Raw genomic sequence first — 14,707 nt, forward strand, 5'->3', positions numbered from 1 at the left:
GCAGAGGAGCGGGCAGCGCTCCCAGAGCCGGTTCTCGGCGCCCACCACACAGCGCCCGGCTCCTGTCGCTGCAGACTGCCGAGCCCGGGGCGTGGCTCCGTGCACCCCCCCCCTCCGGGACAGGCCCGGTGATCAAATGGAGCCAGCCCCGTGAACCGGAGCAGGGCGGGTCCGATCCGGCTCCGGCTCCGGCTCCAGACGGGATCGCAAGCGGCGCGCTCGCCGCGAGCCAGAGGCGTGCGTGCGGGGAGCCTGCTCTCCGCTCCTCGGCCGGCCCTCCAGATCGGCGCCTCGGCTTTCCGCGGCGTGACTCCGGATTGACACCGGCCCTGGCTGGGGGAGGGCTCCAGGGGCCGCGGATGCCTTGCCTGGGCGGGCGGGGGGAGCCCTGCCCTATTGCACCGGTCCTGCTGCGGGGACACAACAGTCACCGGCCGGAGAAAGCAGTGCGGGTCCCGCAGCCCCGCTGCTGCAGCACGGAGCCACCCCAGGTGCGGGGCTCCCCGCCCAGCGCGGAGCTGCCCTGCGCTGCGCTGCTGCACGGGAGGCGGTGCCGCTCCGCCCGGGTCACCTTCAGCCGCTCGCGCCGCTCCCCCTGCCTGGGGGGAGGGGGCGGGGCCGAGCAGCTGCGGCGGCGCCGCGCGCGGGCGGGTAGGCGGGGCCCACCCGAGCGGCACGTGCTGCTGAGTGCCCGAGCGCCGCGCTGGCGCGCGCGCCCCCACCTCTCGCAGGAGTGCAGGCGCTCAACCCCGCCCCGCCCCCCCCCCCCCGCCCAGCCGGCGCGCGCGCGCGCCTCCCCTCCCGCGCGCCTCCCTCCCCCGCCCCTGCACGCGCCCGTAACGGCCGCTGTGGAGCGGCGCCCCCCTCCCCCTCAGCTTGCAACCGAAACCGGCCTAATGCCTGTGTGTGTGTATGTGTGTGTGTGTGGGGGGGGTCACACAGCACCCCCCTCCCGAAGCCAGAGCGCGGCTAACCTCCCGCCAGGCCCCCCCGGCCAGCGCTGGGGGCAGGGTGTGGGGGGATGGGCGTGTGTGGGGGGGCAGGGCAGGGTGTGGGGGGATGGGCGTGTGTGTGGGGGGGAAGGGCGAGTGTGGGGGGCTGGGCGCGGGGGGGCGCGGATCGAGCTGGCCGCCGCCGCGGCAGGGGGAGGAGGCCGGCGGCAGGTCCCTCCTCGGCGCGGGGCCGGGAGGCGGGCGGGCGGGTGTCAGTGGGATGGCCCGGAAACCCCGTGATAAAAGGCGGCGGCGGGCCAGGGGCGGCGGGGGGACGCGCTCGGCTCTCGGCTCGGCTCTCGGCGCGGCCGGTCAGACCGGAGGCAAGTTGCGGGCAGCGCTGCCAGCCCCGTGCCCGCCCCCGCCCGCGCTCACCCCCCCATGGGCCCGGCCGGCGGGAGGAGCCGCCGCAGCTGCTGCTAGGTGCCGAGCCCAGCCGCTGCAGGCTGCAGCCCCGCGCTGCTGGGAGGGCCAGGTACGTCCCGCAGCCGCACCCGCACCCCGCCGCAGGGACCGGCCAGGGCGGGTCTCCGCAGTTGCAAAGTGCGGCGCCGCCCGGGGCAGGAGCAGGGGCAGGGGCAGGCTCGGGCCGGGGTAGGGGGAAGCCGGGCAGCCTCCGTGGGCGAAGTTTGCAGAGCGAGGAGGCAGCGGGCAGAAGCCGAGCCCGCCCCGCTCCATCTTGCCCGCCGGGCAGAGCGCAGCACGGGCTGCCGGAGGACGGGCTCCGAGGCGGTTTCCCCTTCCCGGTCAGCGCCCCCGAGTTCAGCTGCGGGGCTGGGGGGGGGGGGGGTTGCACCGCGTTTGCACCGCGTTTGCACCGCACGCACCGATTGCATTGCAAAAAAGCCGCCCCGCTCCCGAAGCGGGGCCGCCGGACCCGCGGGGTGCTGAATGCACGGCGCCCCCCCGAGCCCCAGCCTGCGCCGGGCTGCCCCGAAGTGGCGGCTCGCTTCTCCTTTGCAGCCCGCCCGCTGCCGTGTCTCCCCGCGGGCTGGAGGGCAGCGGGACGCGTTCCGGCCCGGGAGAGCCCCCCCGGGGCCACCCGCCTCCCCGGTCACCTTCAAACGTCCCCTCCGCCCGCCCCGCCCCGCCCCGGCGGCTGTCCTCAGGGCAAAGCAGCCGGGGGCCAGCCAAGTTGCAAAGCCCAGGCGCGGGGGTGAAGGGAGACCCCGCAAAGCAGCCCCCGGGGGGAGGCAGGGCTTGCCCGGCCAGGGGTCCGGTGCCTGCCAGCCGAGCCTGGTTCCAGTGCTACTCCGAGTGTGTAAGGGAACACACGTGCGTGCGAGTGTCTCCCTTCCACACACGTGTGAGCAGACTGCGCCATTCTGCTGGACTCACGGCAGGATCCGGCGGATCACACCCGACCACTTGCCCTGTGCTAGGGGAAATGGCCAGCGAGCTCCCCTAGCAGAGCGCGGCGGTGCGAGCTCGGAGCCCAGGCAGGGACAGACAGGCAGGGACAGACAGACAGGCTCTCCGTCCTAAAGACCCACCTTTCTTTTTGGTTTGGTTTGTCTCCGCTTCCCGCCGCAGGCTGCGATCCGAGGACTTCTCTCCCTTCGACTTGCATGTGAGATCTGCCCCGGCGGGGAGGAATCTAAAGCCATCACCATGGACTTTGTCATGAAACAAGCCTTAGGAGGTAAGTGCCACCGGGGCAGCTGCTGTGTGTCTTTGCCGAGCAGTGACCGGGGTCCCCCCCTCTCTCTGCAGCGCACCCCTCCCCATCTCTGTCTCTCACGCACACACGTCAAATGTTACCTTTCCAGTCCCACGGGAGAAGCCCGAGGCAGTGCCGCTGACAGGACATTGCACTGCACCCACCTCCCCTCCCCTTACAATTTCTTTCCCCCGAAGGCACCGTACACTCGCTCTCAGGCCGGAGAGCTGTGACTGCACATGCCGGCTGAATTTGAACGCCAGTAGCGGGCAGCACCATGGAGAGCAACCACCATCAGGACTTGATTCAAAGCCCATTGAAGTCCGTGGGAGACTTCGCATTGACTTCGATGGACTTTGGAGCAGGCCCCTAGATATCGGGACTTTGGGGCCCTAGGCCGACTGACAAACTTCCCTCGCTAGCAGCCGGTCACCCACACAAAACAGCCCCTGCGTGCTTCACTGCTCCCGATAATGTGCTGCGTTGGGGGACAGGCTCACTCTCTCTGTGTGATTGGGCCAGTCCAGTGTGCTAGTTACAAAAATAAAGAAAGAAAGGACTGCCAAAAGTGTCAGATCTAGCTAAGGGAAAGCTAAATAAGTGGTAAAATCTTCTGTGGAAGAGCTCACCCTAAATTCTGTTAAAGACACAAAACTTGGTGCAAACTCGGACAAAACCAGATGGTGCAGTTATTTTGTGCCGCACATCAGACCGGTTGGTTTTCTGGAAGGGCAACCGCAGATGCAGTTAGATCAATTTTTCCTGAGTTGCACCGGCTGCCCCCTCTCATTATTTTAATGCATTTCTTATTGTCAGTAATAATCCCTTTCATCTGGACAGTGCAATAATGAAAGGAGAGAAAAACACAACCGAAGAAAGATGTTTTATAACAGAATTCCCTCATTCTACGTTGGCTGTATGGCTGATTCCAACCCAGTCTGTAGCAGGATCATTACAATTAACACAATTTACAATACTGACTATATTTTAAGTACAAGGGATGTTTCGGTCTAAGTGGAGGTCAGGTGCACAATTCTGATTATTCCTGTCACTGTAACTGCCCCCTTTTTTCCTTTGGACAAATTGCAGTGTCATTGCGTCCTATTGCGGTTTTATTGTACTGTGTTACTGATGTCATTTGCTGCATTACAAACAGATTGTAAGTATACTTACCACAAGAGTCACTGTTTATGTCTATTAGAGTTTCCTTTATTCAAGAGAAAATGGAGTTTTCACTTTTTAAAGTGAAATAAATTGACAGTTTTGAATTGCAAAAATCAATCCGTAAGAGAGCACAAATTCATCCTAAGGGGTTGAGGATAAAAGGGTCTGATTTTAATTCTGGGTTGTCCATCATTATTGGGAAGAATATATCTGAGTCCATAATTGACACTACAGATTCACAATGTGTTGTCACATTTAATTAAATTCAGTGCCCATTTCAAAGTGGAAATAATTTAATTGAGGGCAGATTTGCTACCCTGATTCAAGTTTGCTCCATAAGCAATCCCACTGAAATTAATTTCAGCACTCACAGCGTGGAGTACTACTCATTGCAAGTAGGTATGGAATACTCAGACCCTAGGGACTGTTTGTGTAGTCAGGTATTGCTTATTGTGATTAAAAATGGCAGAATCTGGCCTTTGATGGAAAAAATGAAGAGCCCAAAAGACGTGCAATGTCATGTGCTTTGGAATTGTAATTAAGAAATAACAATTGAGGTGCTTACCCTTTCCTGTGGCTTAATAACCAGCTGGAAAGACGAGATGGCCCATGGCATAGCGAAGGATCATTGACCAGGCATCAATCCCATCAAAACGCCATGCGGCAATGTCAATATTTGCATTATAACGGGCATTCGGAAAATCAGTTTTAAAAATCATTTTATGCCTGTGTTTTTGCATTTTTGACGCATCAAGCACATGCTGCTACTGGAATCACTGTCAATCACTTCGCATCTCTCAGGCACTGAGACCATAGATTCGCTCACTATGTGTCTAGTTTTCCCCCCCATTTGTCTAATAAAGAGAAGTAACTGCAGCATTGTTGAAAATCATTAAATGTTAATTAATGAGAGTGAAGTGCCACAGCCAACATCATTAACAGGTTTCAGTTTTTGCAAGCTGAATTGCCACAGATACATAAAACCACAACTAAGAATCAGTCAGCCAGCTGTTTCAACATAACATTGTCCACATTGAAGAGCACTGAGATGTGCATTATGCCAAAACAGCTGGCACAATGTTTTTAATTTGTGTGTGATTAATTTTGTAATTAATTTTCATAAAGAAACAAGCAATACAAACTACAAATAGGTAAACAACTTATAGCTTGTGTATGTTACCAAATACGGCACATTTCATAAATGATGCAATTACACAACTTTACAACTTGTCCACGCTGCAGTGCCAGACAATTCAAAATCAGACAGTATTACACAGGCATAACATATTAGGGTGGGAGTAACAATAATAATAGTAAAAACAAACATACAAAATTGGCAAAAAAGGGAAGGAAAGGACTAGGGTTGAAGGGAAAATGCAGAGAGGGCAGGTGGAATGCAAGTCTGGTATTAGCTGAGCTATCTCAGCATTCTTTATCCAAACATTTCAAGAAATGGGGTCTAAATGTCTTCAGATAGTTGTTCTGTACGTTGATAAGCTATTCTTTCTTTCTCTGCTAACTCAGACAGGTCCAAATACCACTGCTCTATTCTGGACGTCAGTCTACTCTTCCGTTTTTGTAAAATCATGCACGTGGGAATCATTGTGGCTCTCAAGAACCAAAGTCTTTGTGGTGGAGTTAAACCCAGCGTAGTAGGTGCATGACATAACTTATAATTTGGCAGAGTGTTTTACAGGTTATTTGTTTTATGTGCTGAACCCACACAGAAGTGCTTTTTGGTGTCTATTTTCTATGCACTTTTAAAACATGAGTTGATTTCTAATTCTGCATGTGAATTTCTGAGAACAGGTTCTCATTTCCATAAAGGGTTTTATACTAAATTATCCTCTTTGTGAAAACCCACTGAGTCTTGCATTTCAAATCAATGAAAAAACTCTCATTGGCAAGTAAACTTGTTTTTGCTGGAGTATCTTGCATGATATGGTGCTTGCATTTTTCATAGGCATGTGCTTTAGGAATTATTTCGGGGAAGTTCTTTGGCCTGTGTTATACAGGAGATCAGATTAGATAGTCTGGCCTTAAAATCTATGAATCTGAGTGTTTCACAAACTCTTCTTGCATAAGTTTGTCTCACTGGCATACTATTTAATACCATTTTTACTGTAATTGTTTTGTTCTGAGAACTTTTTCTCCTGTGCAAAGTTACACCCTCAAGGTCCAATTCCTCTCTCACATAGGTGGAAATCAGAATTAATGTAATTCAAATAAATGGAGTTACCCCCCATGATAGACTGAATGAGCAGAGAATCAGTCCCGTTTACTGTTATCGACGTAACACCGTGGGAAGTGATAAATTATCCCTCTTGCTATCTCATGCCGCTCTTTTTTCTTCATAAGGATAATTTCAGCCACATGCACCTCTGTGCATTTTCATGTAATTTGGCCCAGAGAGACCCATTACTCATCTCTGTGGTGTAAGTGGCAAGCAATGGAAATTCTGATGCCAGTCGAACTGCACGCCTTCTTGGGACCATTCCAGTTAAAGAAAACCAGGAAGAATGATGTTCCTTCAAAGGCTTCTGGAAGCAAATAGGATGGAATTTCACTGTGCACTTTCAATGTGCACAGCATTTTCTTCTCCTGAATCCAACAGAAAATACAGTCACAAACTAGAGGCACTAAGGGCCAGATTTTGAAAAACGCTCAGCAGTGGGGCCAGAGCTTAGTAGAGCCTGGCTGGTTACACCAGCTGAGGATCTGGCTTCCAGTTCTACTAACTGAGTGTGACCCTGAACTTGGAAGGCCTTATGTGTGTGAACACTGACACTGGAGTCAATCAGTGTAGATCTCATGAGTTTCCTGGCCTTTGGGACTCAGCTTCCTTCCTGACTGAATGACAACATTCTGAGGAGAACTTTGCAGTTTTCTCGACCCCACTAGTGGGTTGGATCTTAACTACTGTAACTTCTACTATAAAAGTTAATGGGATTCAGGACCAGACCTTTGAAGTGTTCCCTGATGACGTTTCTTTTGGCTGTAATAGCACGCTGACAAACAGTCAGATTTGGCCCATGTATATTTCCAACTGGAGTAGAACAAGGCTGTAAGAGATTGAGGGGTTGTGGATTGATTCTTACTGGAGTTGGCTGCCAGGTGAGGGAAAATTATCTGTGATGGATCTGGCAAATTAGAGACCAAATTTTGGTCACTTTTCACCAGCATTCATATGTGGGAAGCTTTGTTCGTACGAATGTTCATGGAAGATGAATTCTGTCACCATGGCTGATGTTGGTTTTGGAGGGAAGCTGTATTCCTCTAGGGTGGGTGCAGATGTAGGAATCTTCCTTTACTACCCAATCAGCTCATCCAAGGAAGAGTGCTGTTTACATGCAGTCAATAACCACGCTTTGCACAAACTTTGGTGTCACCTGTGACATTGGTGCAATGCTGTTCATGCCTACAGTAAGGGTTATGTCTACACTAGAATCAGTACAGCAGCACAGCTGCCCCATTGTAATGCCATAGTGTAGACACTTTCTACACTGATGGAAGGGGTTCTGCCGTCGATGTAGTAAATCCATCTTTGCAAGTGGCGGTAGCTAAGAATTCTTCCATTGACCAAGCGCTGTCTACACTGAGGCTTAGATTGGTTTAACTACGTCTCTTACGGGTGTAAATTTTTCACCCTCCTGAGTAACGTAGCTAGATTCACCTGAGTTTTAGGTGTAGACCAGATCTCTGACTGTCCCCTGGCATCTGCACGGGCTCTATGTGTGTCTGTCTTTTTAGCACGTCTGTCTCCCACCAGAACTACCTCTTGCTGATCATGTGTGCACTAATGTCCACTGAAAATGGTGACAAATACCAGCTAAGCAATGGCCTACACAGCAGAGGGACAGACCTATTCAATATTTCTCTGACTTTGAGACAGAGCCCTACCATGAGGTTGTACCACCTTCTCCCAGCTAGGACAGAGCATGTGCATCCATGCTACAATTATTGCATCTCAGTAACTGTGCTGAAGGGCAATGGGTGGCAGAAAGCTGGAAACCGATATATTAAAACATGTCTCTTGGTATATTATATAAGAAATATTGTTGCACATGAGACATTGGGTAGCAACAACAACTGTGGCAAAGAGACGGTGTGACTCCCAGATCCCTGGCCAGATCCCCGACACAGAGGCTAATGCAGGGACCATACTGCAGTTACCAATTTGTCTGCCATAGTGACGGTAGCAAATGGCAAGAGGGAAGAGCAAGCTGAAAACCAGTAAATGTAATAATTGCACGAGGCAGACTCATGAAATCCTGCTGTCCTGTATTTAGAACCAGCACAGCACCTCTGGGAGAAACTGTGTTCTCCAGAGGCCAGGTTGAGCACAGTTAAATTAGATGGACATTGGTATATGACCTCACCAGGAAAAAGTCCTGATTAGTGCTCTAGCACAGAGACAATTAAATAGCTCCGATGGGAATCTGGCCACAATGTTTTCAGCTGGGATAGTGCCACACACAATTATTCTGTATGAATGTGGTGTGAGACAGTTCGTTTTAAATCTGATGCTGCCCATAGTTAGGCTTGGCAGAATTTTTTTCTTTTTTTTTAAAATAATTTTGCAGGAGATCAATGATTTATTTAAAATCCTTTTTTACAGATTTTTATTGATTTAAATTTTCACCTTTGTGGGAAATTATTAGGAGAGGTCAGACGACAGAGGAGTTAGACAATAAATATTTAGCAAGAGTAAAAGCTGAGATTCAAAAAGGTCAAGTTTTGTAATTGTTAAAATACAAATTGTTAGCATCACATGTCAAAATATACAAAGTAAATGTCCTTAAATCATACTCTAGTAAGTTCTCAAGAAACATTGTTCTTACTGTGTCTATCTGCCAATTTTGATTATAATAGATGGAAGTAGTATTTGTTGATTTGTGTGTGCATAGTGAAATAAGCGTTTACTGATATTTACCAATGAAAAATTAATCCTTTCAATTCTACCTACAGTACTCAAATTGCTCAATTTCTCTGTCAATGATGTCTAATACAAGGCCAGATGCAAGTCACATGGTCTTAAAAAAAGAATAGGCTCTATAATTATAGCTGGACTGGAAATGGTTTTCCCAGTTGCTGAGAGTTTTCAAGATTTCAATTTTTTTTCTGTCCTGAACTGGGATGAAAAATTGAAAACTAAAAAATGTATGCAAATTAATAATCCAAAAAAGAGTTGGATTGGTCAATCAGAACAGTTTGTTTTGATCATTTCAAGATGTTTCATTTCAATTTTGACCTTGTCATGTTTTAATTTTTTAACTAAAATTTCAAAACAAAGAATCATTTTGAATAGAAAAGAATGAAACTTTTCCATTCAAAAATGTCCAAAAAATTTGAATATTTTCCCCAAAATTCTTTTGGATTAGGAGGTTCATCAAAGCAGACCCCTTTCTGTAAACAGTTTTAGTTGTGATGAATTGGCATTTTCCAATGAATAAATGTTTCATCGGAACATTCTCAACCAGCTCTACCTAAAATCCCCTAATTCTGCAGGATTGACACCTACTAGTGCCACAAACTATTCTCATCCTCTACCTGAAAGAATCAAAGACCCAGAAACTTTACTGTTTATTCAGTAATGAAAGGAGAACAACACCATGTGAATAAGTTGACCAATCACACCCTGAAAGTAACAATCAACAGCACATGCATAATTCAAGAGCAATGCAGAGACTGACATTCATTAGCACGTGGGCCCCAATCCTGTAAACTGTCCCTGTTCCTTATGCCCATGTTAGCCAGTGAGGTTCCTTATAGACAAAGGGGTCTGTCTGTGCTGAACCACTCTTGGGAACAGAGACTTGCTGAATAATGAATAAATCTATACAAATCAAAATCTGCTGGCAAACAAAAGATGAAGAGAAAAATAAGCTAAGTTTACTGAATACCTTTTTCACTACAAATAGTTTCTCCAACTCTAATTCTTACTATAAGTGTTACTCCTATGCACACACATAAACTGATTAGCAAAATGCAAGACCTTTTTATTTTATTAAATGTTCACTTAGCCCACAGATAGTACAGTGGGGTAGACAGAATACACACCATAATGATGTGATATACACAGAATAAGTGAAGATCGATTGATCTATCTATCTAATGTGTATCATCAGTATGTCTACCTAGAATTATCATATATGCACTTATAACATATGTAAATACTGTTTTCTAAATTTTTCACTTTACTGTATTATATCGGTATGTTCTTCATCTAATACATGCACACCAGCAATCTAGCAGTGTAACAGATCTCAGTGACATAAACACAGGATGTAAATAACAGTGTTTCATATCGGATATTCAGTATGTTGTACTGATCACATTATTTTGGTGTTGGCTGATTAGAGCTGTGAAGTAAAATAACATTCATTTCAAAATCTGCCAAGATGACTTCATTGTGGTATTTATATATTGAATTCAGACAGATTCATGAGGCAATACTGTGACTGATGGGTGCAGAAGATGTACCCATGCTACAGGCAATGGGATTTTTGTCTGGAATGTATCAATAGAAAAAGTGTCTGTTCCGCCCTCCCCTTGCTCCTCCCCATAACCGTGGCCATGATTCAGCAACGTACTTGGGCACATAGTGAGCTTTAAGAGTGACTTCAATGGGACTAGTAAAATGCTTGAAGTTGAGCATGTGTTTAAATCCCACTGAAGGCAGTGGGATTTAAGCATGTGCTCATGTGCTTTGCTAAATCAAGGCCTGTACTGGGATTACGCTAATTGCATATGTGACGGTGCGTGACTCTCAAACATTTCTGGAGGCAGGTGGTGATGATAAATACAATACTATTTGACAGGATTCCTGCCATTGACTTAAGGGTGTAAGATCAGGTCTTTTCCATAGTTTGCAAGGTCTGGTTTTTACCTTTGCTGTGTAACTAGGAATAATTCATTCACCTTCTCTTTGAGTCGGTGTACACACTTCTGAAGTGGATATTAAAATACTGGCTGATTTCACAGAGCATCATGAGACTTAACACAATTAAAGTAATTGGGGCTACTCGCATGCTTACAGGCATGCATGGTGATTATGAGGGAGATTTTCAGAGGCATAAATGGAGTAATGCATCCAATTCCCACTAACTTTCAAGGGCCATTGGGGCCTCTTTGTGCCTTTGAAAATCTTCACTTGATTGACTCAGGGTCTAAAATCATGTTGGATGTCTTGGATTCAGGCTACACTGAAGTTTGAAATGTTGTTATTGTGATTAACTAGTAGCTTCCATATCTGCTTGCTTTCCATATCCGATGCTTGAATTATATGTATTTTAAGAACATTTGTATGATAAATTGGCAGTTTTGATTAAACTGATGGGAAGGGATTTTCATCAATGAACCTCAACACAATGGTTATTTTGAAGGCAATAATCGTGATTGTTGCAGAGATGAGAATAGGCATGAAAATCACTGAGGCTACAGTATTATCAAAGCTACCAGAATGCGGTTTCAAGACCGAGTACCAGATACTCTTCTGGCATAACTCAATATAGATTAATAGGCTATGCCAATTTAAACCGGCTCAAGGATCCAGCCAGTATATACATTTAGGATTAGCTCCTATCACCGTATTCATGCCTACATGGACAAGCTTGTAGAATCCATTGAAATCAGATGGAATTACTCAGTGAGGGAGGTAAGATTCAGTGGACCAGGTCTTTGGTTAGAGTAAATTGACATAACTCCATTGAAGACTAGCCAGTTTACACCAACCTAGTATCTGGTGCAATGTGAGTAAGATGGTAGAATCTGACCCTTATTTTTTTAGTCTCTATGGATCAGTGGGAGCTAAACGGCAAAATACCTTTAAAACTCTGACCCTTTGCTTTTCTTTTTCTGAATCCTACTTGCTTCTGTGCTCACTTTCTTCTGTTGATCCCATTGTCCCTACATTAATGTAAATGAAATCCTTCCTGGCTGTTCAGTAGGTGTCAGGTCTCCTTTTGTTGTATTTGTAAATGATTATCAAGAGCGGATTGGGTTTGTTCAGCATCCGGTGATGGATGTGTGGTCTGGATCTGCTGATTGTAGGGCAGTGTTGCAAAGAGCTGAACTAGGATGTGTTCCATTTAGCAGCCGTTTGTCAGAGAACCCATCCAGAATGCGGCTCTTTTGATAAGGAAAATGATTAAAATTCACCAAGCTGTGAGCAAAATGGTTTGCCTCTGGGGAAAAAAGAAATCTTAGATGCATCAATGGTTTCATTTAGGACTGATCGTTAAAAAACAACAATAAACAAACAAAAAACGGAGGAAAAAGAATTACTGTTGACATATGAAAATCAAAGAGAAACAATTCTTTTTAGGAAGCTTTGCTTCATCAGCAAAATGATTTTGTCTTGCACCAGAATCTTTATAATTAAAAAAAAGAGAGAACGTTTTGCTCTAACAGAGAAAATATTGATACATGAAATCAAAACGTTAGAACTTCGTTTCGAGTTTTTTCTAAGCCTCTTGCCCTTTGGCTTTAAACTGTGGCATCAGATGTCTAACTGAAAGTGAGCATGGTACACAATACAGCCCTGCTACTGCAATGGGGTCTGCTAGCATTGACTCATAGACAGCTAGGGCTGGAAAGGACTTCAGCAGGTCAACCAGTCCACCCGCCATGCTGAGGCAGGTGTAAATATGCTTAGACCATCCTTGTCAGATGTTTGTCTATGGTATGGACCCATACACCTTAATGAAGTCAATGGGTCTCTGTGCCTATGGCTGCCCTTGCAGAATCAGGGACTGTGGCCCTGATTCAGCAAGGCATTTAAGCACATGCCTAGTTTTAAGCCTGTGAGTGGTCCTGTTGAAATCAGTGGGATTACTCGGGTGCCTAAAGTTAAACATGTGCTTTAGTACCTGGCTAAATGGGGGCCTGAATGTGTACTCTGTCTGTGTATCCTTTTGACTGTAAAGCCGTGTCCCTTAGTCATCACTAGTCCTGCTGTATAGGGCTCAGAGGAAGCTGTAACACCTCTAAAAATTCTCAGAAGCCTTCAAGATGAGAAGTCAGTGCATTGCGCATCAGGAGGTGAGGGATCTCCCCTTCCCGATAGCACAAAGCTCCGGTTTCTACCATGGCAGGCCAACAGGGTGAGCAGCCATGAAACCAGTGAGGACGTCACATAAAGAAGCAGCACCACTGCTGCAGTGATGATTCTTGCCCGTGGCAGGACTCCAGCAGGAGTAACTCAACACTGCACGATGGTGGTGGTGGTAGCGGTGGCGGCGGAGCAGTAGGTAGGTTTATTCCACAGTTGGTGAGAGAAATAGGAAAACTTTCTGGGGCTGGTTGATTTTTAAACAACATGGTGGCTGTTCAAAGCTGCTGAGAAGTTGGCATGTGTCCTGGGGGAGAAGGATCAGAGCACAGATGAGGCTTTGGTGGCTCCATACCACATGGCTCTGCCCTTTATCGCTAGGCTATCACCACCATCTCTGTGAGGAGAATGGATGTGTGGGCATTCGTCCATTGTGACACACTAGGATGGGTGTTACAGGGGTAATGAACTGAGATTATATGAGCCAATATCAGAGCCAGGCCTACACTGACCCCCGGTCTCTGACACTTCGGGAGCTATGAATCCGACTCTGAATTTTGCAGCCAGCCGCAAGGCTTCTAATGGGCTGAATCCAAACCCCAGATCTGAGCATTCCTCAGGCTCCAAAGCGTTTAAAACACAGATCAGAATTTTCTGGCTTGAACCCATCTTTTCATACCACAGCAGCAGCAGAACAGCTCTCCCTTGAAGGTCTGATCCCATACTGCTGAATTCCATGGGAATGCACACGGGATCAAGCCCATACGGCCAGATCCAGTGCCCACTGAAGTCAATGGGAATATTCCTGTCGATTTCAGGAGGGCGTTGGATTGGCCCAGTTCAGCAGGATGCTTATGGATCTGCCTATCTGTAAGAAGGACAGGAGTCCCATTGAGATCAGTGGGATTGCTTACAGCTAGGCAGACGCTTAAATCCTCGCTGAATCATGGCCTTAGATTACTGGTTGGAAGCCTGTTGTTTTACCTGCAACTCGATCACAGTGACTTACTTATGGCCCAGCCTTGCATTTCTTGTGCATCCAGAACTCCCTCTGGCTTCCATGGGAACATGAATGGGGTTCATAGTAGATAAAACTGCACATGATAAGGTTGACTGTTCCCCATAGGATTTTAGTCTGATGCTGACCATTTTGATTTAAGGGTTGAACAATGAAATCAAGAAAAGTGGTAGAACATATTACTGATCTTACAAACACAGCCAAAGATCACAGGGGAAGATATTGATAGCAAGCTGGGTCTTTCCACTTTGGAACCAACAGATCATCAAACCGCACAATATAATAAATTTAGCCTCCATTGATTTATTCTGCAATTTTAAATTAGCTAATTTCAAACTGGTTGGGCTCAGTCATTGCAGAAACACATTAATACAAACAAAATAAATTAAATCTGCTAACTTTTGATGTGCATCTTATTACAGTTTAAATTTGTCATTACCTATACAAATGAAACTGCTTGCTAGCTACTTATCATGAATTTGCAGCATGACTTGAATCCTGTGGCTTTTTTGTAGTGCTATCGACCTTGGAGCGATGTCAAATATGCAGCAGGCATCCACGTGAGTTTGGAATTCAAAGTACAGGGAAAGCATCATTTAAGGAAGTAAATTAAAACAAACAAACAAACAAAATGTCCTTTGGTGGGCAAAGCGGTGAAGTTGTTTTGATAACTCTATATAGTCTGGGAGAATGGAATGAAGAAACAGGAAAGCAGATGGCAAATAAAGAAAAGATAAAAGAGGATAAGGAATCCATCTGGGTGGACTGATAAATTGGTAGGCAGCTAGGCAGTACTTGCCCATCTCCATCTCTCTGATCAA

The 14,707-nt window shown here is 47.0% G+C and overlaps 1 protein-coding gene across 2 annotated transcripts in view; it reads left to right on the forward strand.

The window, feature by feature from the left end:
* The first annotated feature begins 1,246 nt into the window (after positions 1-1,246).
* CPLX1 (complexin 1) overlaps positions 1,247-14,707 on the forward strand; it is a 159,860-nt gene continuing 146,399 nt past the window's right edge. Inside the window, exons 1-2 of one of the 2 annotated variants that reach the window (XM_067553376.1) lie at positions 1,247-1,467; positions 2,526-2,634. In XM_067553376.1, the coding sequence (XP_067409477.1) occupies positions 2,604-2,634 (31 nt within the window). In that variant the 5' untranslated portion in view covers positions 1,247-1,467; positions 2,526-2,603. Of the gene's footprint in view, positions 1,468-1,610; positions 1,739-2,525; positions 2,635-14,707 lie in introns of those variants that run through there. The other variant, XM_067553377.1, reaches the window with a different exon arrangement.

Source organism: Emydura macquarii, unplaced genomic scaffold (assembly GCF_026122565.2).
Source record: "Emydura macquarii macquarii isolate MOO-44397 ecotype Brisbane River unplaced genomic scaffold, CSIRO-AGI_Emac_v2 contig_1451, whole genome shotgun sequence".
NCBI lineage: Eukaryota > Metazoa > Chordata > Testudines > Chelidae > Emydura > Emydura macquarii.